This window comes from Perognathus longimembris, chromosome 20 (assembly GCF_023159225.1).
Source record: "Perognathus longimembris pacificus isolate PPM17 chromosome 20, ASM2315922v1, whole genome shotgun sequence".
NCBI lineage: Eukaryota > Metazoa > Chordata > Mammalia > Rodentia > Heteromyidae > Perognathus > Perognathus longimembris.
The window spans coordinates 23,023,069-23,045,871 of NC_063180.1; the positions used below are offsets into that span (position 1 = coordinate 23,023,069).

The 22,803-nt window shown below is 51.3% G+C and overlaps 3 protein-coding genes across 3 annotated transcripts; all 3 read left to right on the forward strand.

Annotated features, from left to right (window-relative positions):
* The first annotated feature begins 5,113 nt into the window (after positions 1–5,113).
* Positions 5,114–9,729, forward strand: Dhdh (dihydrodiol dehydrogenase). Its single transcript, XM_048329937.1, has 7 exons — positions 5,114–5,246; positions 5,859–5,970; positions 6,334–6,503; positions 7,777–8,029; positions 8,261–8,385; positions 8,924–9,074; positions 9,589–9,729. The coding sequence occupies exons 1-7, from the start codon at positions 5,157–5,159 to the stop codon at positions 9,696–9,698; spliced, it is 1,011 nt and encodes a 336-aa protein (XP_048185894.1). The 5' UTR covers positions 5,114–5,156; the 3' UTR covers positions 9,699–9,729.
* Positions 9,730–11,333: 1,604 nt separating this feature from the next.
* On the forward strand, positions 11,334–18,267 carry Bax (BCL2 associated X, apoptosis regulator). Its single transcript, XM_048329932.1, has 6 exons — positions 11,334–11,491; positions 12,086–12,137; positions 12,226–12,372; positions 13,227–13,362; positions 17,598–17,702; positions 17,996–18,267. The coding sequence occupies exons 1-6, from the start codon at positions 11,458–11,460 to the stop codon at positions 18,098–18,100; spliced, it is 579 nt and encodes a 192-aa protein (XP_048185889.1). The 5' UTR covers positions 11,334–11,457; the 3' UTR covers positions 18,101–18,267.
* Positions 18,268–21,388: 3,121 nt separating this feature from the next.
* On the forward strand, positions 21,389–22,803 carry Ftl (ferritin light chain). The gene is made up of 4 exons (XM_048329935.1): positions 21,389–21,732; positions 21,937–22,083; positions 22,246–22,371; positions 22,491–22,803. The coding sequence occupies exons 1-4, from the start codon at positions 21,631–21,633 to the stop codon at positions 22,641–22,643; spliced, it is 528 nt and encodes a 175-aa protein (XP_048185892.1). The 5' UTR covers positions 21,389–21,630; the 3' UTR covers positions 22,644–22,803.

The following is a 22,803-nucleotide window of genomic DNA, read 5'->3' on the forward strand; positions in this document are numbered from 1 at the left end:
AGGCTGAGATCTGAGGATCATGGTTCAAAGCCAGCCTGGACAGAAATGTCCCTGTGAGACTTTATCTCTGATGAACTACTCAAAGAAGCCAGTAGTGGCACTGTGGCTTAAGTGATAGAACACTAACCTTGAGCACATAGAGGATCAGAGACAGCACCCAGGCCCTGAGTTCATACTCCACAGCTGACAAAAAAAGAAAAATCTCAGGGACAGTGCTCAGGCCTTTAGTTCAAGCCCCAAGACTGGCGCACATACACAAACATGGAGCTGTGGCTCAAATGGTAGAGCACCAGCCTCGAGAGAAAAAGTTAAGAGCAGTGAAGCTCTGAGTTCAAGCCACAATGTTGGCACAAAAACAAAAAAAACTCGGCCTGGGCTGGAGGCAGGCTCAGGGAACACAGATCTCTTGCATAGCAGGCCGAATTCAAACCCCAGCACTACCAGAAGTAAACAGTGGTCCTGGATTATCATTCTCCTATGTTAGAACTGGCTCAGACCAGCTTTCAAGAGACAGTTGATCTTTACAAGCTATTAAGTCTGGTAGCAAAGCAACAAAAACTGGGACTTGAGTTTCATTGAGCTGATCTGTGAAACTGGCATAAAATAGCGGCAGCTCTACATGGTTTCCTGGAATTAATCTGATAAGGCTGCTTAGAAAAGGTGTGGCTCCTGTCCTAAAATCTGAGTCACCCAGCAGCACTTGTCATTGATATTTGAGAACTTTGGCCCACAGGTGTTAGGTGTACCTGTTCCTGACCTCCATTATGTAAGGTACCAGCAAATCAATAAAACCTACAGGAGGCTGGGAATGTGGCTTAGTAATAGAGTGCTTGTCTAGCATGCATGAAGCCCTTGGTTCAATTCCGCAGCACCACATACACAGAAAAGGCCATAAGTGACAGTGTGGCTCAAGTGGTAGAGTGCTAGCCTTGAGCAAAAAGAAGCCAGGCACAGTGCTCAGGCCCTGAGTCCAAGCCCCAGAACTGGTTAAATAAAATAAAAAATAAAACCTACAGCCTGTGACTCAAGCCTGTAATCCTAGTTACTCAGGAGGCTGAGATCTGAGGATTGGGGTTTGAAGCCAGCCCAGGCAGAAAAGTCCCTGTGATTAACTACTCAAAACTACTTCAATTAACTTCTTCAATTAACTACTCAAAAACTAAAAGTGGGGCTGTGGCTCAAGTGATAGAGCTAACCATGAGAGCACAAAGAGGCTCAGGGACAGCACCCAGACCCTAGGTTCAAGCACCACAACTGACAAAAAAATAAAACCTGCAAGGCTTGGGAATGTGGCTTAGCAGTAGAGTGCTTGCCTTGCATGCATGAAGCCCTGGGTTTGATTCCTCAGCACCACATACACTTAGAGCCGGAAGTGGCGCCGTGGCTCAAGAGGTAGAGTGCTAGCCTTGAGCAAAAAGAACCAGGGACAGTGCTCAGGCCCTGAGCCCCAAGCCCCAGGACTGGCAAGAATAGATAGATGATAGATAGATAGATAGAACTCTCCTTTCTGTAATAGTAGAATAATGGCTTTCCAAAGATTGTCATGCCTATCAAACAGCTCATAGCACTTGCTATCACATGCCTTGGACAATTCTGATGACCTAGCAAATGAAGGCAGGGGACTGGTGCAAATATAATCCTTCATTTGCATGAGAGCCTATGATTGGTTCGAGTCGGGGCCTTCATGTGCATGAGCATCAATGCCCTGATGGGTGCAAAGACAGTATTTCATTTGCATGAAGGACTGTATGATTGGTATAGATAGCCTTCCGAACTCCCTTTCTAATTGTATAAATGGGCTTCTCAGCTAGCTTTGTAATTTTTTTCTTCTCTCTCTCTCTCTCTCTCTCTTTTTTTTTGCCAGTCCTGGGGTGTGAATTCTGGGCTAGGGTGCTACCCCTGAGCTTCTTTTTTTGCTCAAGGCTACCACTCTATCATTTGAGCCACAGTGCCATTTCTGGCTTTTTCTGTTTATGTGGTACTGAGGAGTCAAATCCAAGGCTTCATGTACTCTACCACTAAGCCACATTCCTAGCCACAGTTTTGTGATTGTTTATTTTTATTTTTTTGTTGGTTGTGGGGCTTGACCTCTGGGCCTGAATGCTTTCCCTAAGCTCAAGGCTAGGGCTCTATCACCTGAACCACAGAGCAACTTCTGGTTTTCTGGTGGTTAATTGGAGATCAGAGTCTCCTGGACTTTCTTGCCTGAGCTGGCTTTGAACCTTGATCTCAGATCTCAGCCTCTGGGTAGCTAGGATGACAGGTGTGAGTCACCCGCGCTCCACCTGATTTTGTGTACAGATACTGCTGTTTCAAGTGGGAGCCTAAGGAGGGCAATCCAGCCTTGGTAGACAGATCCGTGAGACTCATCTCCAGTTAACCAGCAAAGGGTCAGAAGTAGAGGTGTGGCTCAAGTGTTAGAGCTCAAGCCTGGAGTAATTTAAAAAAAAAAAAAAAGGCCAGTCAAGAGCACAAGGCACTGAGCCCAAGCCCCTTGCATTCCGCATGTGGATACACACACACACACACACACACACACACACACACACACACACACACACACCGAGAATGGTAAACGGATTTGGGGTACATTGCAAGACTGTCTTAAAACAAACAAAAAAATGAAAATTGGCTATAATTCCAGCTACTAGGAAGGCAAACAGTTGGTACTAGTATTCAACCAATAAACCAAAAAGCAAGAAAGAAGAAAAAAAAGAATGGAAGAAAGAAGAGAGAAAAGACGGAAGGAAAAAGAAAGAGACAGAAGGAAAGAAAGAAAAAGGAAAGAAAGAGATTCTATATTGTATTTGGGGTGTGGCTCAGTGGTGAAGTGCTGACTAGACTCTGGGTTAAAAATAATAATATAAACCAGCACTAGTGGCTCACACCTGTAATCCTAGCTACTCAGGAGGCTGAGATCTGGGGATCTTGGTTCAAAACCAGTCCAGACAAGAAAGTCTGAGAGTCTTATCTCCAGTTAATCACCAGAAAACTGGAAGTGGCGGAGTGGCTCATGTGGTAGAGTGCTAGCCTTGAGCTAAAGAGCCCAGGCCCAGAGTTTAAGCCCTCAACCAGAAAAAAAAAAAATATATATATATATATACATATATATGTGTATATATATATATATATATATATATATATATATATATATAAATTATAGCCAGGCACCAGTGGCTCATGCTTGTAATCCTAGCTACTCAGGAGGCTGAGATCTGAGGATCACAGTTCGAAGCCAGCTTGGACTGAAAATTCTCTGAAATTTATTTTTTTTTTGCCAGTCCTGGGGCTTGAACTCAGGGCCTGAGCACTGTCCCTGGCTTCTTTTTGCTCAAGGCTAGCACTCGGCCACTTGAGCCACAGCGCCACTTCTGGCTGTTTTCTATATATGTGGTGCTTGGGAATCGAATCCACAGCTTCATGTATATGAGGCAAGCACTCTTGCCACTAGGCCATATTCCCGGCCCTCTCTGAAACTCTTATCTCCAATAAACTACTAAAAAACAAAAGCCAGGAGAAGAGAAATGGGGGAGGGGGCAACAGTGTGGGGGGGGAGGAGGGAGGAGGAGTTGGATAAAAAAATGTATGCACTGGGGTTGGGGATATGGCCTAGTGGCAGGAGAGCTTGCCTCGTATACATGAGGCCCTGGGTTCGATTCCCCAGCACCACATATACAGAAAACGGCCAGAAGTGGCACTGTGGCTCAAGTGGCAGAGTGCTAAGCCTTGAGCAAAAAGGAAGCCAGGGACAGTGCTCAGGCCCTGAGTCCAAAGCCCAGGACTGGCAAAAAAAAAAAAAAAATGTATGCACTGTATTACGTATGAAATTATAACTCTTCTGTACATCACTTTGGCAGTAAGTAAATAATTTTTAAAAAAAAGCCAGAAGGGGCCTTGTGGCTCAAGTGGTAGAACACTAACCTTGAGCACAAAGAGACTCATGAACAGTGTCCAGGCCCTGAGTTCAAGCCTCAGGACTGGCAAAAAAGGGGCTGGGAATATGGCCTAGTTTCAAGTGCTTGCCTCATATACATGAAGCTCTAGGTTCGATTCCCCAGCACCACATACATAGAAAATGGCCAGAAGTAGCACTGTGGCTCAAGTGGCCGAGTGCTAGCCTTGAGCAAAAAGAAGCCAGGGACAGTGCTCAGGCCCTGAGTCCAAGGCCCAGGACTGGCAAAAAAAAAAAAAAAAAAAAAAAGACTGGCAAAAAAGAGAAAGAAATCTGGTTTGAAATTTTCATGGAGGACTACAGCATTTCAGTCCTGAAACTGATTCAGCCCCCTTACTGGCTTATTAAAATATTTAAGAACATTTTAATATAACCAGGCGCTGGTGGCTCACACCTGTCATCCTAGCTACTCAGGAGACTGAGATCTGAGGATCACGGTTCAAAGCCAGTCTTGAGGCAGAAAAGTCCGTGAGACTTTTATCTCCAATAAACTACTCAGAAAACGCCAGAAGTGGCTCTGTGGCTCAAATGGTAGCACAAAGAGGCTAAGCGACAGTACCCAGGCCATGAGTTTAAAGCCCCATAACTGGCAAGAAAGCACACACACACACACACACACACACACACACACACCCCAAAGAGGGGTTTGAGAACACTCAGCCTAACTCCACGGCTTATAAGAAGAAGGGTAGCCTGGTTTGAAGACCTGGGCTGTCAGGTCTGTTTCCCCTCTGTGGAAAATTAGGAAAGGTAAAGCAGTGAACTGGAAACCCTGTTGGCAGCAGACCCTCTATACATAATACTCATCATTTTTGGTATTCCTTCCTCCTTTTTCCCCGGGACAACTCCTAAGGGTGTGTTAAGTTATCAACCCCCACGCCTCCACGTTACTAGAGCCGCACTCTCGGCCCCTTGGACTTTTTGTTTTTCTGAGATAAGCCTCCACAACCTTGGCCCAGTGGCCTCGCTCGATCAGTATGATTCCTAGCTTTGCTATTACCCATCTGTTTTCACTGGACAGCGCCAGGTAACAGGGCAAAGTCCGCCCCCGGCAGGCGGGACCAAGCAATAGGTTCCTCCAATGGGACACTGGAAGCAATGACCGCCCCTTTGCTTTGAGCCAAGAGAAGCGTCGAAGGCGCCACGGGGGCGGGGCCTCTCGCGTCTGCGGTTGCTGCTGCGACATCCACACGCTGGGACCACCATGGCGCTTCGCTGGGGCATTGTGTCGGCCGGCCTCATCTCCAACGACTTCACCACCACGCTGGGCACGCTGCCTCGCTCCGACCACGAGGTCTGCCATCCAAGCCCTGGGGAAGGGGGCCGAGGTCGGGGCGACCTCCAGGGACTGAGGGAGGAGGGGGAAGGAGGAGCCCTAAGGCTTTCCTGCTGGCTTCTCTTCCTCTGTCCTGTGAAGCCTGGGGCCTTGGGAGGGTCAGTCGGGCTCTGGTGGTTCATTCTGTCATCCCAGCTACTCAGGTGGCTGAGATCTGAGGATTGTAGTTCAAAGCCAGCCCGGGTGGAAAAATCCCTGAGACTCTCATCGCTAACCCGCAGAAAAAAAACTGGAAGTGGAGCTGTGGCACAAGTGGTAGAGCAGCCTTGAGCAAGAAGAAGCTCAGAGACAGCACCCAGGCCCTGAGTTCAAGTTCCAGGAACAGCACACCAAAAATAAATTGATCAGGGGAGGGTCTTGGTTTAAGTGCTAGGGTGACAAGAAGCCATTATGTAGAGTTTAGGGGATTAGGCTGTCTTTCTCAGAGGACTCCCCTGAGCCAAGTCTCCAGGGGAGACTTCTCCCCCATGGCTGTGCCCTCTCATCTTGAAGGCCCTCACTCCAGGGCCTCCCCTATCACCTGCATCCCACCTGTCCCAGCTTCTGAGTCTGACCCTGGTGCCCCTCTAGGTGGTGGTGGTGGCAGCCCGCGATCTGAGCCGGGCAAAGGAGTTTGCCCGGAAACACAACATCCCCAAAGCCTATGGCTCCTATGAGGAACTGGCCAAGGACCCCAACGTGGGTGAGTGGGGAACTCACTATGTACCCTGAGTAGACCCCAAGAAAGGCCTCAGACTTTCCAGTGCTGGGATTACAAGTGTGCACTGCCATACCTGTCTGAGGTGACAACACGGGCTTAGTCTTTTTACTTTTTTTTTTTCTTTTTGGGAAAGGGTCTCACTATATGTAGCAAGCCAGCTTTGAACTGTCAACCTTGCCTATACCTCCAGAGTGCTGAGATCACAGGCATGTGTGACGATTCAGGACCAGTTCTCTCCTTGTGGGAGTCTAGGCATGCTGGTGTGGGGCCTCTAATGCCTTGGGTCCTGCAGGTCTTTGGTGGAGAGTGCTGATGACCTCAAGACTTCCCTCCTTGCACCCTTAGAGGTAGTCTACATTGGTACTCAGCACCCCCAGCACAAGGCCGCTGTGCTGCTCTGCCTGGCAGCAGGCAAGGCTGTTCTGTGTGAGAAGCCCATGGGTGTGACTGCTGCAGAAGTCCGGGAGATGGTCACTGAGGCGCGATCCAGAGGTCTCTTTCTTAATGGAGGTGAGGTTGGAAGGCCCTGCTTAATGCCCAGCAAAACTCTGCTTGCCATTACTAAAGATGGTTGCCAGTGATCATTTCTGAGGTGGACGGTGGGAATTTGCCAATAGTCAAGATGGCTGCAGACATGGAGCTGTGTTTGACAGGATGTAACTGAATCTCCTGGAAGCATGTATTGAAAATTGGAACCCAAATCCCTTCCTCCTCATTTGGAGCAGACCACTGACTTCAGGACATGTTTTTGGCAAGGAAAAACTTTTGGAAAGCTGCCAAACCAGAGAAGATGGAGACAATTGCCAATAAGACCTAAGGGTTTCAGGCAAAAAGGCTTTTTTGGGGTGGGAATGTGGCTTAGTGGTAGAGTGCTTGCCTAATATATATGAAGCTCTGGGTTCGATTCTTCAGTACCACATAAACAGAAAAAGCTCAAAGTGGTTCTGTGGCTCAAGTAGTACAATGCTAGCCTTGAGCACCAAGAGGCTCAAAGCCCAGGCCCTGAGTTCAAGCCCCAGGACTGGCCAAAAGAAATAAAAGTGTTGGTTTTTTTTTTAAATAAATGCTAGTACTGACGTTTGAACTCAGAGTCCAAATGGGGCTTACCAGCTGTGGAAGAAATGGGACCTTTTTGTATTTATTTATTTTTTTATTTTTTATTTTTTGGCCAGTCCTGGGCCTTGGACTCAGGGCCGAGCACTGTCCCTGGCTTCTTCCCGCTCAAGGCTAGCACTCTGCCACTTGAGCCACAGTGCCGCTTCTGGCCGTTTTCTGTATATGTGGTGCTGGGGATTCGAACCTAGGGCCTCGGGTATACCGAGGCAGGCACTCTTGCCACTAGGCTATATCCCCAACCCAGAAATGGGACCTTTTTGGAGTTTGGGGAATAGTGAGTATCCCATCAAGACTGGGACCCCAGCTGGGCATTGGCATCTTATATCTGTAATCCTTGCTACTCAAGAGGCTGAGATCTGAGGGTCATGATTCCAAGCCAGCCCAGGAAGCATGGTCCATGAGGCTCTTTTCTCCAATAAACAAATAAAAAAGCCAGAAGTGGAGCTGTGGCTCAAGCATTAGCTGGCTAGCCTTAAGCAAAAGTAGTAACTCAGGGGTAGCATCCAGGCCCTGAGTTCCAAGTCCACAACTGGCACGTGTGCATGCACACACACATACACACACAGACACACACAACTGGGACCCCAGCAGGGCTGGCTGCTTTATTAATCTGAGTCCTCACTCTTTTCCTGTGCTTTATGTGTCCTGTCTTCTTCCCTCTGTGGTCTGCAGGCCATCTGGACCCGGTTCTTTCCTGCTGTGGATGCTCTGAAGTCTGCTTTGGCCCAGGGAATTGTGGGAGACCTTCGAGTGGCTCGGGCAGAGTTTGGGTTTGACCTAACCCAGGTTCTTCGAGCCACAGATGCAGCCCAGGCTGGGGGAGGCCTGCTGGACCTGGGTATCTACTGTGTCCAGTTTATCTCCATGGTCTTCAATGGGCAGAGGCCTGAGAAGATTTCAGCCGTGGGACGGTTGTATGAGACAGGTACTGTTAGTGCTGGACTATTTGATGGGGTGAAGGTAGGTGTGAATCTCTCCTTGAGATCCCCAAGGCAAAAGCAATTCTCCCCCATCCACACAAACATCAGATTAGTAGGTTTCATTTTCACTTAAGAGGTGAAGTTTCTGGCCCAAAGTTCCACAGGCAAGATTTGAGGCCTGTACCCCTGACCTTAGCAACCCAACAGTGCCCTGATGGTGACTTCTTTCCACTCAGGTGTGGACGACACGGTCAGTGTGCTGCTTCAGTACCCAGGAGGGGTCCATGCTAGCTTCACCTGTAGCATCACTGCCCAGCTCTCCAACACAGCATCTGTGTGTGGGACTAAGGGTATAGCTCAGGTGAGGTGCTGCAGGGCCCAGTGTGGGGCATTGTGGAGGAAGAGCAATTGGAGGGTGATTATGGTGACTGAGGCTGGCTAGGAACTGAAGCAGCCAGTTTTCAACCCATGGCTATAGACTATCCTCCTTGATAGCTGAGCTGTTAATATGTAGATACTGGGGGGGGGGGCGGGGGAGGGTTGCCTGGGTGTAAATGTATTGGTGGGTCAAGTGTCCTTAGGCCTGAGAAGAAACGTGAGTGTGTGTGTGTACATGTGTGTGTACATATGCTCGTACATGAGCACGTACCTGTGCCAGTCCTGAGGCTTGAACTCAGGATCTGGGTGAAGCTTTTTCATTCAAAGCTGGTACTCTACCACCTGAGCCACAGCTCCACTTCCATCTTTTTTTGGTAGGTTATTGGAGGTAACAGTCTCACAGGCTTTCCTGCCTGGGCTGGTTTCAAACCATGATCCTCAGATCATAGCTTCTTGAGTAGCTACGATTATAGGCGTGAGCCACTGGCACCAGGGAGCAGAGCCATGTCTTACCCTTCCAGATTCAGAAAACTTGGTGCCCAACAGAGCTGGTGTTGAATGGTGAGCGAAAGGAGTTCCCGTTGCCACACAACCCGAACACCATGTACAACTTTGTAAATGGGGCAGGCATGATTTATGAGGCTGAACATGTCCGAGAGTGTCTGCGCAAGGGTAAGGATCTGGCTGATATGGGCGGGGGGGGGGGGGGGCGAGGGCGGGGAGCAAGCATAGTTGGATGATGTTGGGTCCCACCTAAGTCCCATAAATACTCAACCTGTCTCCTAGCTTTATAGAACTACATCTCCCATAATGCCATGGGACACCATCTACCTAAACCCTGGTGTATGCCAATGCCACAGGATTCTGGCAATCCAGAATCCCACAGTTCTTTTGGTCTCAATGTATGGGTAGGAGGGTTCTTTTTTTTTTTTTTTTTTTTTGCCAGTCCTGGGCCTTGGACTCCGGGCCTGAGCACTGTCCCTGGCTTCTTCCCGCTCAAGGCTAGCACTCCGCCACTTGAGCCACAGCACCGCTTCTGGCCGTTTTCTGTATATGTGGTGCTGGGGAATCGAGGCACTCTTGCCACTAGGCTATATCCCCAGCCCTGTAGGAGGGTTCTTAATCTCTCTCTCTCTCTCTCTCTCTCTCTCCCCTCCCCCTCTCTCTCCTCCCTCCACACCTCCAGGTCTGAAGGAAAGTCCTGTGATTCCTCTAGCAGAAAGTGAGCTCCTGGCTGACATTCTTGAAGAGGTGAGAAAGGCCATTGGAATAACTTTCCCCCAAGACAAACACTGAGACCTGCCCTTCATAAATAAAAATATGGTTTTTATAGAGATCGTCCATGTTGGTGGTGTTTGGGGAGGAGCATGCTTTGGTTCAAATGATGATGGAAGAGACAGAAGGGATGAGGGGGACTGGGAATATGGCCTAGTGGCAAGAGTACTTGCCTCATACATGAAGCCCTGGGTTCGATTCCTCAGCACCACATATATAGAAAATGGCCAGAAGTGGCACTGTGGCTCAAGTGGCAGAGCGCTAGTGTTGAGCAAAAAGAAGCCAGAGACAGTGTTCAGGCCATGAGTCCAAGCCCCAGGTCTGGCCAGAAAAAAAAAAAAAAGAGGTGAGGGGTGAGGGCTACCCTCCTACAGACACCTGCAGGAGACATATGTTTTCCTAAAAAGGGTTGCACAGCCCTGAGTTCAAGCCCTTGTACTGACACACACACACACACGCACACACACACACCTCTTCTCAACCTGTAGTTGTATAGCAACTACATCTACCATTCTACCATTCTAACTTAAACAGGAAGCCTAAAATGATGAGTAGAACAGTGTCCAGGCACTCACACAGGTTGGACCCTGGCTCAGCATTAGAGCCCCCCTCCGCCCCTCCCCCCCGCCCCCCGCTGCCAATTCAAGGCTTGAGTTTAATCTCAGTACTACCAAAAGCAAGCAAGAAAACAAACAAAAGCTAAGCAGGAAACACAACTTATTTCCATGGCCTACTTTCTTCTTCACTCAGAAACTTTGTTTTCTCAAATCACAAACTGTTAGAAATTCTATCCATAAAAATGAAATAATTTGCCTGGTGCCAGTGGCTCTCACTTGTATGTAATCCTAGCTACTCAGGAGGTTGAAATCTGATGATCATGGTTCTAAGCCAGCTGGGGCAGGAAATTCCATGACACTCTTATATCTCCAATAAACCATTCAGAAAAAGCCAGTAATGGCACTGTTGCTCAAGTGGTAGAGGCCTACCCTTGAGCACAAAGAGGCTCAGGGACAATGCCCAGGCCCTGAGTTCAAACCCTAAGACTGGCAACAATACTATAAAATAAAGACACATTTCCTTGTTGCCCTAAGGGTGGAAATTACTTGTTACTTCTATTGTTTTCCAACACAAGCACTACATTTTCTTTTCTTTTTTTTGGCCAGTCCTGGGCCTTGGACTCAGGGCCTGAGCACTGTCCCTGGCTTCCTTTTTGCTCAAGGCTAGCACTCTGCCACTTGAGCCACAGCGCCACTTCTGGACGTTTTCTGTATATGTGGTGCTGGGGAATCGAACCCAGGGCCTCATGTATAGGAGGCAAGCTCTCTTGTCACTAGGCCATATCCCGAGCCCGCACTACATTTTCTGTTCATTGGTCATGGCTGGATGCTGAGTGTCCCAACTGCGGCATACGCTTGTAGAGATTGTGCACAAATACGTGCATAAGTTAATGAAGGAACGAATGAATGAACGCATCAGTGAATGGCTGAGTCAAAGAGTAAATGAGCAAAAGACAGTAAAGGCTGGGACTGGATGGGCGGAGCCTGGCACGGGTAACGCCCAGCTTCCTAAGGAAGGCGCTGATTGGATAGTGCAGTGACAGCGGCCACACCCCCGAGGGCCGGCCGGCTGCTACAGTCACGTGACCCCCGCTCTAAGGGGCAGCGGCCATTTTGCGGGGCGCCCACGTGTGGGGCGCACGTTCAGCGGGTCCTCACGTGACCGGGGCGCGCTGCAGCCGCCCGGGCGGACCCGGCGAGAGGCGGTGGCGGCAGTGGCAGTGATGGACGGATCCGGGGAGCAGCCCAGAGGAGGCGGTGAGGCGGGAGGTGCGGGGCGGGGGGGCGGGGGCCGGTGGGCGGGGGCAGGGCGAGGCCCGTCGCCAGCCGTCGCTGAAACCCCGGCCGCGGGCCCGGGAACGTGCGATCCCCCCAGATCTCTGGGACAGAAAATCCCTGACCGGGCTCTACCCGTCTCCCAGGCCCTCCCTCTGTCCCTTTCTCCTTCTGCGGAGCGTCGCGGCTCTCCGGCCTCCGGCGCCCCGATCTTTTTCTGTCTGGAGCCCTCGGGTCCTCGACCAACTGGGGATTTCAGGATCCAGGCCCACCCCGGGCAGGCCCGGGCTTGTCGCCGGCACCACTTCCTGCCTGTGGCCCTGGTGGGAGGGGCTGGTCTCACCTCTGCCCCGTCAGGCCGGGGAGCTGGTGGTTACTAAGTGTCCCCCAGCTTCCTCCCTTGGAATAATAATCTAGGGTACTGGCCCTGAGCCCATCATCGATCAGAGACTTACTAGCCTAGGCACCCAGGCCTCTCAGACTGCCCTCTCCAGGAATCATGAGGGCCCCCCCCATTCTCCTGATGCCCCAGAACCCCCGAGTCCAGCCACCTCTTCTCCCTCCTTTCTCCTCTAGGGCCCACCAGCTCTGAGCAGATCATGAAGACAGGGGCCCATTTGCTTCAGGGGTGAGTTTGAGGTCAGTCTGCTTCTTGAGCAGATTTCGGGGGTGACTCCCTATTCTGACTCTGCACCCCCACTCCATTCCCAATTTAGTTTCATCCAGGATCGAGCAGGGCGGATGGGTGGGGAGACACCGGAGCTGGCCTTGGAGCAGGTGCCTCAAGATGCATCCACCAAGAAGCTGAGCGAGTGTCTCAAGCGCATCGGGGACGAACTGGACAGTAACATGGAACTACAGAGGTGTGGATCCCCAGCCCCCGGAAGCCAGGGTCCCCTCCCACTTCAGACCCCAGGAACCCCTCTACCAAATCTTTGTCTTGCCACCAGAACTAGGAGTCTAGGCCCCACCACTCCTCCTGGATCGGGTCTTCCCTCCCTAGGAGCTGTGGTTGGTTGTGTGCCTGTGCGCTGGCACTGGGACTTGAATCAGGCCAAGAGTGCTGCCCATTAGCTTTTTCTCTGTAAGGCTGGTAGCTCTACCACTTGAGCTACACCTCCACTTCTAGTTTTTTGCTGCTTGAGCAGGCATCAAACTGCGATCTTCATATCTCAGCATCCTGGGAGCCATTCTGAAATGATTGTTTTTGTTTTTGAGAGGCTTGCCATGTTTCCCAGCCTTTAACTCAAGATCAGCTTTCTTCAGCCTTCCAAGTGCTGGGATTCCCCAGGGTCTTGGGACCCTCCTTCAAGGAGTTATTGTTCTCTCTCTCTCCCCCTCTCTCTCTCTCCCTCCCTCCCTCTCCCTCTCTCTCCCTCTCCCCATCCTCCCCAAGTCCTGGTGCTTGAACTCAGAGGCTGGTTACTGTCTCTGATCTTCTTTTGCTCAAGACTAGAACTCTACTACTTGAGCCATAGCGCTACTTCTGGCTTTTTCTGTATATGTGGTGCTGAGGAATCAAACCCAGGGCTTCATACATGATAGGCAAGCACTCTACCACTAAGCCACCTTCCCAGCCCTCTCTACTTTTCTAAAGGTCCCATTGGCAGAGCCTGGCTCCTGCCTCAGTTTCCTTCACTTTTGAATGGAGAGGATGCTGGAAGTCCTACCCTTGGCCTGACCCACCCATCCCCAGCATCTGTCCTCTTTCCTGCAGGATGATTGCCGCTGTGGACACGGACTCCCCTCGAGAGGTCTTTTTCCAAGTGGCAGCTGACATGTTTGCTGATGGCAACTTCAACTGGGGCCGAGTTGTTGCTCTTTTCTACTTTGCCAGCAAACTGGTGCTCAAGGTGGGCAGTGGGCCCAGGGGTGTACTCCTCAGACCTTGGACAACCTTGGGGTCAATTCTTACTGCAGCCAGTGACCGCAAAGGGAATGGAGACACCCCTGTGGGCTGTCTGTGGCCTCACTTATTCATTCTGTGCTGGGTCAACTCTGTGTGGGCCTGTTTTTGGCACCTGATATAACACTAGTTTGGGTCCCTAGTCTCATAGAGCTCAGATCCCAAGATGGGGATGAGGTGAAGTGATACAGGCTGAAGTGATAGAACAGGTTGGTCAGAATAGATTTCTAAGCAGGTGACATTAAAGCTGGTGTGGTAACAGCAAGAAGGATGCTCTAAGGTGCAGTCATCAGGAAGAAAGGCATTAGTAGAGGGAAGGACCTCACCTTGAGTGGGTATGAAGGAAGCCATGGTTAGAGTGCAGTTGAGGAGAATGGTGTTGAATAAGGGCAGACTGTGGAGTCTCTTAGGTTACTATAAAGGCCTTAACTTTATTCAGAGTGAGATAGGAGTGATTGTTGGGTTTTATTTTTAGATTCTAATTTTTGGAGGGCTTGAACTCAGGGCCTAGACTCTATTCTTTAGCTTTTTCAATCAAGCCTAATACTCTGCCACACGGGCCACATCTATGTACTTCTAGCTTTTTGCTGGTTAAATGGAGATAAGACCCTTGAGGACTCCTCTGCCCAGGCTGAATAAAGGCTACCCTAGTTCTGAATAAAGGAATGAAGTGACTGTATTTAAGAGATTATTCTAGATTGGCAGTGGTGGCTATTAGCTACTCTCGAGGCTGAGATCTGAGGATCAGGAGTCCTAGCTAGCCCTGGGAAACAAAATCCAGACTTTTCTCCTATTAAGCAGCAGAAAGCTGGGGGGGGGGGGTGTCTCTAGGGTAGAGCACCCTTCCATTGAATTCTACCTTCTCCCCACCCCCCACCCGCTTGAACTTAGGGTCTGGGAACTGTCCTTGGGCCTCTTTGTACTCAAAGGTGATCACTTTACCATTTCCAGCTTTTTCTGAGTAGTTTACTGGAGATAAGAGTCTAAGGGACTATTCTGCCTGGGCTGGCTTTGAACTGAGATCCTCAGATCTCAGCCTCCCGAGTACCTAGAATTACAGGCATGAGCCACTAGCCCCTGGCTTTTGCTCTTTTTTTTTTTTTTTTTTTTTTTTTTTCCAGTCCTGGGGCTTTGGCTTCTTTTTGCTCAAGGCTAGCACTTTACCACTTGAGCCACAGCACCACCTCTGGCTTTTCCTATATATGTGGTCCTGAGGAATTGAACCCAGGGGTTCATGTATACAAAACAAGCACTCTATACCATTAGGCCATATTCCCAGTCCCTTGCTTTTTATTTATTTATTTATTTATTGCCAGTCCTGGAGCTTGGACTCAGGGCCTGAGTACTGTCCCTGGCTTGTTTTTTTTTTGTTTGTTTGTTTGTTTGTTTTTGCTCAAGGATAGCATTCTGCCAGTTGAGCCACAGTGCCTCTTCTGGCCCTTTCTATATATGTGGTGCTTAGGAATTGAACCCAGGGCTTCATGTATACGAGGCAAGCACTCTTGCTACTAGGCCATATTCCTAGCCCTGCTTTTGCTTTTGAGACAGGATCTTACCCTGCAACTCAGCCAGCCAGGACAGAAAAATCTTCAGGATTCCATATGCAATTAACTGTCAAAAGAAATGAAAATAAGTTGGACTGGAGGTGTGGTTCAAGTGACAGCATACCATCCATGAAGTTGGGGGGAAGGTGAGGGAGAATATAGTACCCTGTACAGTCTCAGCATGTGTGAGGCCCTGGAATCAATGCCCAGCAATACACAAAATATTCTACCAAGTACAGCAAAAATGTCCATAATAGGGTCTAGATTATAGATATCTGGCTTGTCTCTGGAATTCTTTTATTAGCTTTTCTCTATCCAGGTGTGCATTATAAAATATTGGCCCAACCAATTATCCTGGCCATTGTGGGTCAGAAAAAGGAATTAAGAGTCAGGTGTGGTGGTGCATGCCTGTAACCTAGTGGGAGGTGTAGGCAAAGGATCCAGAGTTCAAGGCCAGGGGGAACAGTGGCAGGGTCTCAAAAACTATAAACTGAAGAGTTGGGAGCACAGTTCAAGTGGTAAGCACTTGCCTAGAATGCGCAGGACCCTGGGTTCCATCCTCAGTAACACACACACGCAATAATCCTTAGTTTGTGCTGGGCCTTGGATTTGATCTCCAGCCTTGAGGGGCTCATGACTATAGTCCTAGCTACTAAGGAGGCTGAGATCTGAGTCGGATTATCCTCTCAGGTAGAAAAGTGTGAAATTTGTTTTTTTCCTTTTCTTTGCCAGTCCTGGGGCTTGGACTCAGGGCCTGAGCACTGTCAGCTGTCCCTGGCTAGCACTCTGCCACTTGAGCCACAACGCCACTTCTGGCTGTTTTCTGTATATGTGGTGCTGGGGAATCGAACCCAGGGCTTCAAGTATACGAGGCAAGCGCTCTTGCCACTAGGCCATATCCCCAGCCCCCCAGTGTGAAATTCTTATCTCCACTGAACTACCAAAAAGAAAGAAAGGGGCTGGGAATATGGCCTAGTGGCAAGAGTGCTTGCCTCATATACATGAAGCCCTAGGTTCGATTCCCCAGCACCACATATATAGGAAACTGCCAGAAGTGGCCCTGTGGCTCAAGTTGGCAGAGGGCTAGCCGTAAGTAAAAAGAAGCCAGAGACAGTGCACAGTGCTCAGGCCCTGAGTTCAAGCCCCAGGGCTGGCAAAAAACAACAACACATATTGAACAGGAGATTGGCTAGGCAGCACAAATGTATTCCTTAATGTGTTTTATTTAGTTTTTTGTCGGTCATTTGGCTTGAACTCAGTCTTGGGTGCTGTCCCTGAGCTTTTTTACTCAAGGCTAATAGTACTCTATCACTATGAGCCATAGCTCCACTTCTAGTTTTCTGGGGGTTCATTGGAGATAAGAATCTTACGGACTTTCCTGCCCTGGCTGACTTTGAACCATGATCCTCAAATCTCAGTCTCCTGAGTAGGATTACAGGTGTGAGACACAGGTGACCGGCTGTGTTTTATTTTTTAGTTTTTTGTTTGCTTATTTATTGTTAGTCATGGGGCTTCAACTCTGGGCTGGGCACTGTCTCTGAGTTCTTCACATCAAGGCTAACAGTCTACTACTTGAGCAACAGTGCCACTTCCGTTTTTTTGGTGGTTCGTTGGAGATGAGTCTCACTGACTTTCCTGCCCGAGGGCTGGCTTTGGACTGTGATCCTCAGATCTCGGCCTCCTGAGTACCTAGGGTTACAGGCATGAGCCACTGGCACCTGGCTCCTTGAGGTGTCTTTAAGAGCTGAGATGGGGCTTAGATTTTGGAGGTGAAGGATCAGGGTTCAGCATGGCTGTGGGGTAGGATTGCATACAGAATTGGGGGCTCTAGAGGAGTAAGCAAGCAGATAAGCACTTGAAGATTTCTGGGAATCAGGAGTACAAAGTCTAGAAAATCTGCAGGAAAGTGACATTTGACCTGAGGGTTTTTTTGTGGGGGGCAGCTCTTGGGGCTACAACTTACAGCCTGAGGGCAGTCCCTAAGCTTTTTTACTCAAGGCTAGGGCTGTACTATTTGAGCCCCAGCTCCAAGTCTAGTTTTCCTGAATTTACTGCCTAGGCTGACTTCAAACCTTGATCCTCGATCTCAGCCTCCTGAGTAGGCACCTACTCAGGATTACTGGTGCCTGGCTTGACCTGAGATTGGAGGGGTGAGAGGATTTGCTGGTTTGACGCCGGCTTTGTCAGAAGGATCAGCATGTACAAAGGTCCCAAGTCAAGGAAGAGTGACAGAATGAAAAAGGAAAAGTGGACCACCCAGCTTGGTGGTATACCGATGTAGTCCCAGCTTTTTGGACACTGAGGTTGGAAGATGAGTTAGAGTCAAAATGAAGACATAGGAAACAAGCTGAAAGTTGGAAATAGGGAAATAGATCAAGTCATTAGTGGTGCCTCAAGGTCCCAGGCCTTGTGGGTGGGGCTGTTTGAGTTTATATCCTGAGGGCACTGAGGAGCTGAGGTATGCTCTTAAGCCAGTTAAGCCACACAGTGAAGTGTTTACAACTTCTGAAGCTGTGTAACTGAGGCTGGAAGAGACAGCCCGGAGAGGCCAAAGACTGAGAAAGAAGGCTTGGCGCCGCTTTGTCCAAGCAGTGAGATCCAGGTTTAGTCAACAACTAACCCACCCAACTCCCTGCAGGCCCTGTGCACAAAGGTGCCTGAACTTATCAGAACCATCATGGGCTGGACACTGGAGTTCCTCCGAGATCGGCTGCTGGGCTGGATCCAAGAACAGGGTGGTTGGGTGAGACCCCTGCCCCCTTGCCCCTGGGACCCTCTGAACTCCCAGCATTCACCCTACCCATTTTCAGATGCTCAGACCTGTCCATCGTGGCTGGTTCAGCCAATCCCCACCGACTTCTCTGTGACTGATTAGTGCCATCTACCCTCCCAGGCTTTTCTTCCTCTGTGCCCCAAGTTCATTGATTTTTAACCCCACATTCACCTTAAAGCCTTGTCCCCACTCCCACCCTCTCCCACTTGTTGGCCTCCTGGCTGACCCCCTCCAACTTGCTGAAGTGACCTCTCTGTCCCCAGGATGACCTCCTCTCCTACTTTGGGACCCCCACGTGGCAGACAGTGACGATCCTTGTGGCAGGAGTGCTCACCGCCTCCCTCACCATCTGGAAGAAGATGGGCTGAGGCCGCCTGCCGCCTTGTGGACTGTGTCTTTTCTGCATAAATTATGGCTTTTTTCTGGGTGGAATGGGGGTGGGGGGAAATGGGCATTTTTCTTACTTTTGTAATTATTGGGGTGGGGAAACGGTGGCCTGTGGAGGGGCAATAAACCTCCTTTGGTCTACGATTTGGAGTCTGTGTCTCTGGACCAGTTCTCCCCCCGCCCACCCCACCAAGCATCAGGACACTAAGGTCTCCCCCCATTCACTTGTCATTCCCATTCTCTACTTGCCCATTGTCTGCAGTCTGCAGCTCAGAGCTTGAAGCACTTTGCTCATCTTTTTTTTTAAGTAATCTGACTGGATTAGGGATGAGTCAGCCCCCATCTCTGCCCTCCAGGCGCCCACAAACCCACTAGGAAATGAAGGCTACTTGGGTCAGGTGTGAGCCCTGGGAGGCCATGAATGCACACTTGGGGGGAGGTGGGGAATGGGCCTCCTACACCTAGGGGACCAGGGCCTAGGGGCTTCAGTTGGGATCTTGTCCAGACTCCAGTGTCCTGGAGTGGAGAGATGGAAGCAATTGAGGCTCAGGAAAGTTACTGGGTGCTGGGAGATTGGGACAAGAAGGTTCCCCAGGAGAGGCGGGGACCTGAAGCAGGGCTGAGCGGACAATGGCTAGAGATGGGTGTGCTGAGTGAGGGGCGCCCAGGGCAGTCCTGGTGGCCTGGGCAAGCATCCTAGAACCCTCTGAAATCCCGACAGTAAAAGCAATTCGATCCTATAGGACCACCAGTCCATGTCCTTTTCTTTTTTGGCCAGTCCTGGGGCTTGGACTCGGCCTGAGCACTGTCTTCTTGCCACTTGAGCCACAGCGCCACATCTGGCCATTTTCTGTATATGTGGTGCTGGGGAATCAAACCCAGGGCCTCATGTATACGAGGCAAGCACTCTTGCCACTAGGCCATATCCCCAGCCCCCCCTTCTAATTTTTACATATTGGGGCAGGGGGTCCTGGCTATAGAACCCACATTCTCCAGCTTTTTTTTTTTTGCCAGTCCTGAGCCTTGGACTCAAGGCCTGAGCATTGTCCCTGGCTTCCTTTTGCTCAAGGCTAGCACTCTGCCACTTGAGCCACAGCACCACTTCTGGCTGTTTTCTATATATGTGGTGCTGGGGAATCGAACCCAGGGCCTCATGTATACGAGGCAGGCTCTCTTGCCACTAGGCCATATCCCCAGCCCCATTCTCCAGCTTTTAACCACACCTCAGCCCTTTTGTATTTTGTTTGAAGTCTCCCTAGAACTGCCCAGGCTGGTCACCAACTCCAAGATGTCCTGAGTAGCTGGGAGTTACAAGGGTGCACCCCAGTGCCAGGGTTCCTATCCCCAGCCTCCCTCCCACTACCTACCCCCTCCCAGCCCCAGGCTTTCTGTGAGCCCTCTGGGTATCTGACCCTCCCACCTGTGGGGCCCCTTTCTAGTTCTTCCCAGTCTGGGCCTGCTGGAGGCTAAAGGCCAGGTGGACCGTGGTCAATGAGTAACTCCTGCCCCATAATCAGCCGAGCAGTGGGGACACCCTCCCCGGAGCTCCCCGCAGACACCTGGTCAGGAAAAAGATCTGGGGGTAGACAGCCACCACCCACAGAGGCAGGCCCATGGCGCCCACAAGCAGGATCCCTGCGAAAGAGAACTATGGAGGAACCAAAAAAAACAAGGTGGTGGGAGATGGAAGCCGGCTCCCCACCCCCCTCACCCTCCGCCGCGGGGTTCCACCGCAGCCTCACCGGGAGAAGTTACGAGGGGGGGGTCCCAGCCTCCATCCTGGGGGGGGGAGGGTGAGGTCACCCGGCGGCCCCGCCCCCGTCCAGCGCTGAGCTCACCATGACTCAGCACCGGGCTGCGGGCCAGGCGCCCAGGCACCCCCAGGACCCCAGATACGGCTGGGGAGGGGGCGCACATCCGGGACCCGCCAGCCCGCACCGGGGGGCCGCTTCCACGGGCTCCCGAGCCAAGCAGCCTCAACTGCTCACCCACCATCGGGGGCTTCTGTTGGCCCGGCTGCCTCTGCTAGGGTACAGAAAGTGGGGATAAGGCCTTGTCCCTTCGCCTTTGTCCTCCCTCCTGCCAAGATCATGGGGTCTGGGAAAGTGAGGACCCAGCACTGGGCCAGCTCGGCCTCCCAGACGGCGCCTTGGAGATGGCACACTTAAATTGTATGTCTGACCCACGACAGATCGGTGCCCGGGCCTTGTACCTGCCCCAGGACCCAGGGCCTCGCAGAGTGACTGCAGGTGTTGTGTTGGGGGGTCGGGTGTGGGTGAACTGGAGAAATTGGGAGACTTAGACTCAGGGTCTAGCAAGAGTCTGTTACCTCCCAAACAGCCCCTGGAAAATGCAAAACCTCGGAGAGGCACCCCCTGCCAGTCCTTTCCTTTCTCCTAAACCCCCTGCTCCCAGAAAAACACAAGCTCCCTAGACAGCTGGAGGGAACCCCTGAAAGTCTTCCCCGAGCTCGAGCTCCAAAGCCAAAGGGCTGCCCAGAATTCCACGTATCTGCCCTGACTCTAAAAATGTTCAAGCTAGGCTTCCAACGGTGTGCACACCCACGAACCCCAAGGCTCTATGGCAACGCTTTTCCATAGTGCAGGTTCTTTAAGAGACTTAAAAACCCCTTCTGGAGGCTTCCCGAAAAAGCTGGGACTTCCCTTTGTGACATCCCACACACAACATCCCCACGCCTGGAGCTCCAGGATCCCTCCCTCCCAACCTTTCCTCAGAGCTCTTCAAAAGTCCCAATGGCCCTGGAAATCCTTTATCCAGAGCAAACTCCAGACAACGAGGAATACTCTTAGTTCCTCTGAGGTCCCTCCTTCCTTCCCTCTTCCTTTCTCTCTTTCTTTCCCAGTCCTGGGGGCTTGAACCCCTGGCCTGGGCACTGTCCTTCCACATTCCCAGCCCCCAATAGGCTCTCTTGAGGGCCTCAGGACCTGAGTGTTCTATCACAGGGCCCCCCAAGAGACTCCATATATCTCAGCTCCCAAAGAGACTCCCAAGAATCCCAAGATTTTCCAAAGCCAGTCTCAAAACCCCGATGCCCCCACCCCCAACCTCCCCCACTCCAATTCCTCTTTACACAATCGCCTCGAGCTGGAGGCGCGTGATTTCCTACGTGAAGGAGGGGTGTGTGCTGAGACGCCGATCCGCACAGGATTGGTCCAGCATAGCTTTTCGTCCCGCCTCTCTCCAGCGCTGATTGGCTGACGGCGCGCTCTGAGCGCCCCGCCCTCGACGAGCGGAGCACTACAAAAGGAGCCGCCCAGGCCGCCCCCTGCCAGCAGCGCGCGCCAGTCCCGCGGATCTGTGTCTTGCTTCAACAGTGTTTGGACGGAACAGACCCGGGGACTCCTCTTTTCCACCACCAGCTGCCTTCGGATCTCCTCTCCACTCACAACCTCTGACCCTTATCTTCTCGCCCGTCTCCTGCTTCCAGGACCAACCAACGCCGTTTTTTTTTTTTGTGTGTGTGTGGTTAGCTCTGTATCGACGACTAGCCATGTCCTCCCAGATCCGTCAGAATTATTCCACCGAGGTGGAGGCTGCTGTCAACCGACTGGTCAACTTGCATTTGAGGGCCTCCTACACCTACCTCTCTCTGGTAAGTAGGCGTCCCGTTCCGTTCTCCACCCCCGCCCCGCCCCGCTCCGCTCCCCAACAGGCGCCCTGTTTTCCCAGGGCTCTTTCAGGGCCTTTTGCGCATGCGCGGCCGTCTTTGTTCGGTAGAGTAATCCGAGGGTGGAGTCCACGCGCCTCGTGTCTCCTCCCTCCCACTAACCTTTGTTGCCTCCATTTCTTCCCTCAGGGCTACTATTTCGATCGCGACGATGTGGCCCTGGACGGCGTGGGCCACTTCTTCCGCGAGCTGGCGGAGGAGAAGCGTGAGGGCGCCCACCGCCTCCTGAAGATGCAGAACCAGCGCGGCGGCCGCGCGCTGTTCCAGGATGTGCAGGTAAGAGCGGCTGGGTAGCCGCCCATACTCCCCAGCAGGCCTTGCGCGCTGGAGCATGGTTTTTAAACCTTCCAGGTGCCACCGGGACTTCTGGGAATTGTAGTTTTGGGTCCTTTCAGAACGGGCTGCCCAGTTCTGAGCCCGTTTCTGCCCTTTGTCTAGAAGCCATCTGAAGATGAGTGGGGTAAAACCGTGGAAGCCATGGAAGCCGCCCTGAACCTGGAGAAGAACCTGAACCAAGCCATTTTGGATCTTCATGCCTTGGGTTCTGCACGCACAGACCCCCATGTAAGTTTGCATAGCAATTCTGCAGCTTGATCTACTTCCTCTCCATTGTTGGCAAGACCGTAGCTCTGTTATCTCCTTTCCCAGGGTTTGTATTCCTGATTTCTGCTCTCCCCTTTCAGCTCTGTGACTTCCTAGAGAACCACTTCCTGGATGAAGAGGTGAAGCTCATCAAGAAGATGGGTGACCACCTAACCAACCTCCGCAGGCTGGCTTCCCCTCAGGCCGGGCTGGGCGAGTATCTCTTCGAACGTCTCACCCTCAAGCACGACTAGAGGACCCCAGAGTCCAGCAGCCTCTGGAGGCCATCTGTGCATCGCGTGACATCAGGGTTTCCACCTGAGCCTCTCCCTCTAGCCATGGGCAACTTCCTAACTAACCACCCCGGAGCCCTTCCCAAGCCTTGGACCAAATGAAATAAAGCTTTTTGCAGCA

What these genes read in the sequence shown, in the direction of transcription:
- Dhdh (XM_048329937.1), top strand. Translation starts at nt 5,157, where the DNA reads ATGGCGCTTCGCTGGGGCATTGTGTCGGCCGGCCTCATCTCCAACGAC. An exon ending in GGCCAAGGACCCCAACGTGG is followed by an intron (nt 5,971 to 6,333) that starts GTGAGTGGGGAA and finishes TTGCACCCTTAG; the next exon opens with AGGTAGTCTACATTGGTACT. An exon ending in GGACTAAGGGTATAGCTCAG is followed by an intron (nt 8,386 to 8,923) that starts GTGAGGTGCTGC and finishes TTACCCTTCCAG; the next exon opens with ATTCAGAAAACTTGGTGCCC.
- Bax (XM_048329932.1), top strand. Translation starts at nt 11,458, where the DNA reads ATGGACGGATCCGGGGAGCAGCCCAGAGGAGGCG. An exon ending in GGGGCCCATTTGCTTCAGGG is followed by an intron (nt 12,138 to 12,225) that starts GTGAGTTTGAGG and finishes TTCCCAATTTAG; the next exon opens with TTTCATCCAGGATCGAGCAG. An exon ending in CCAGCAAACTGGTGCTCAAG is followed by an intron (nt 13,363 to 17,597) that starts GTGGGCAGTGGG and finishes AACTCCCTGCAG; the next exon opens with GCCCTGTGCACAAAGGTGCC.
- Ftl (XM_048329935.1), top strand. Translation starts at nt 21,631, where the DNA reads ATGTCCTCCCAGATCCGTCAGAATTATTCCACCGAGGTGGAGGCTGCT. An exon ending in CCTACACCTACCTCTCTCTG is followed by an intron (nt 21,733 to 21,936) that starts GTAAGTAGGCGT and finishes TTCTTCCCTCAG; the next exon opens with GGCTACTATTTCGATCGCGA. An exon ending in CGCTGTTCCAGGATGTGCAG is followed by an intron (nt 22,084 to 22,245) that starts GTAAGAGCGGCT and finishes CCCTTTGTCTAG; the next exon opens with AAGCCATCTGAAGATGAGTG.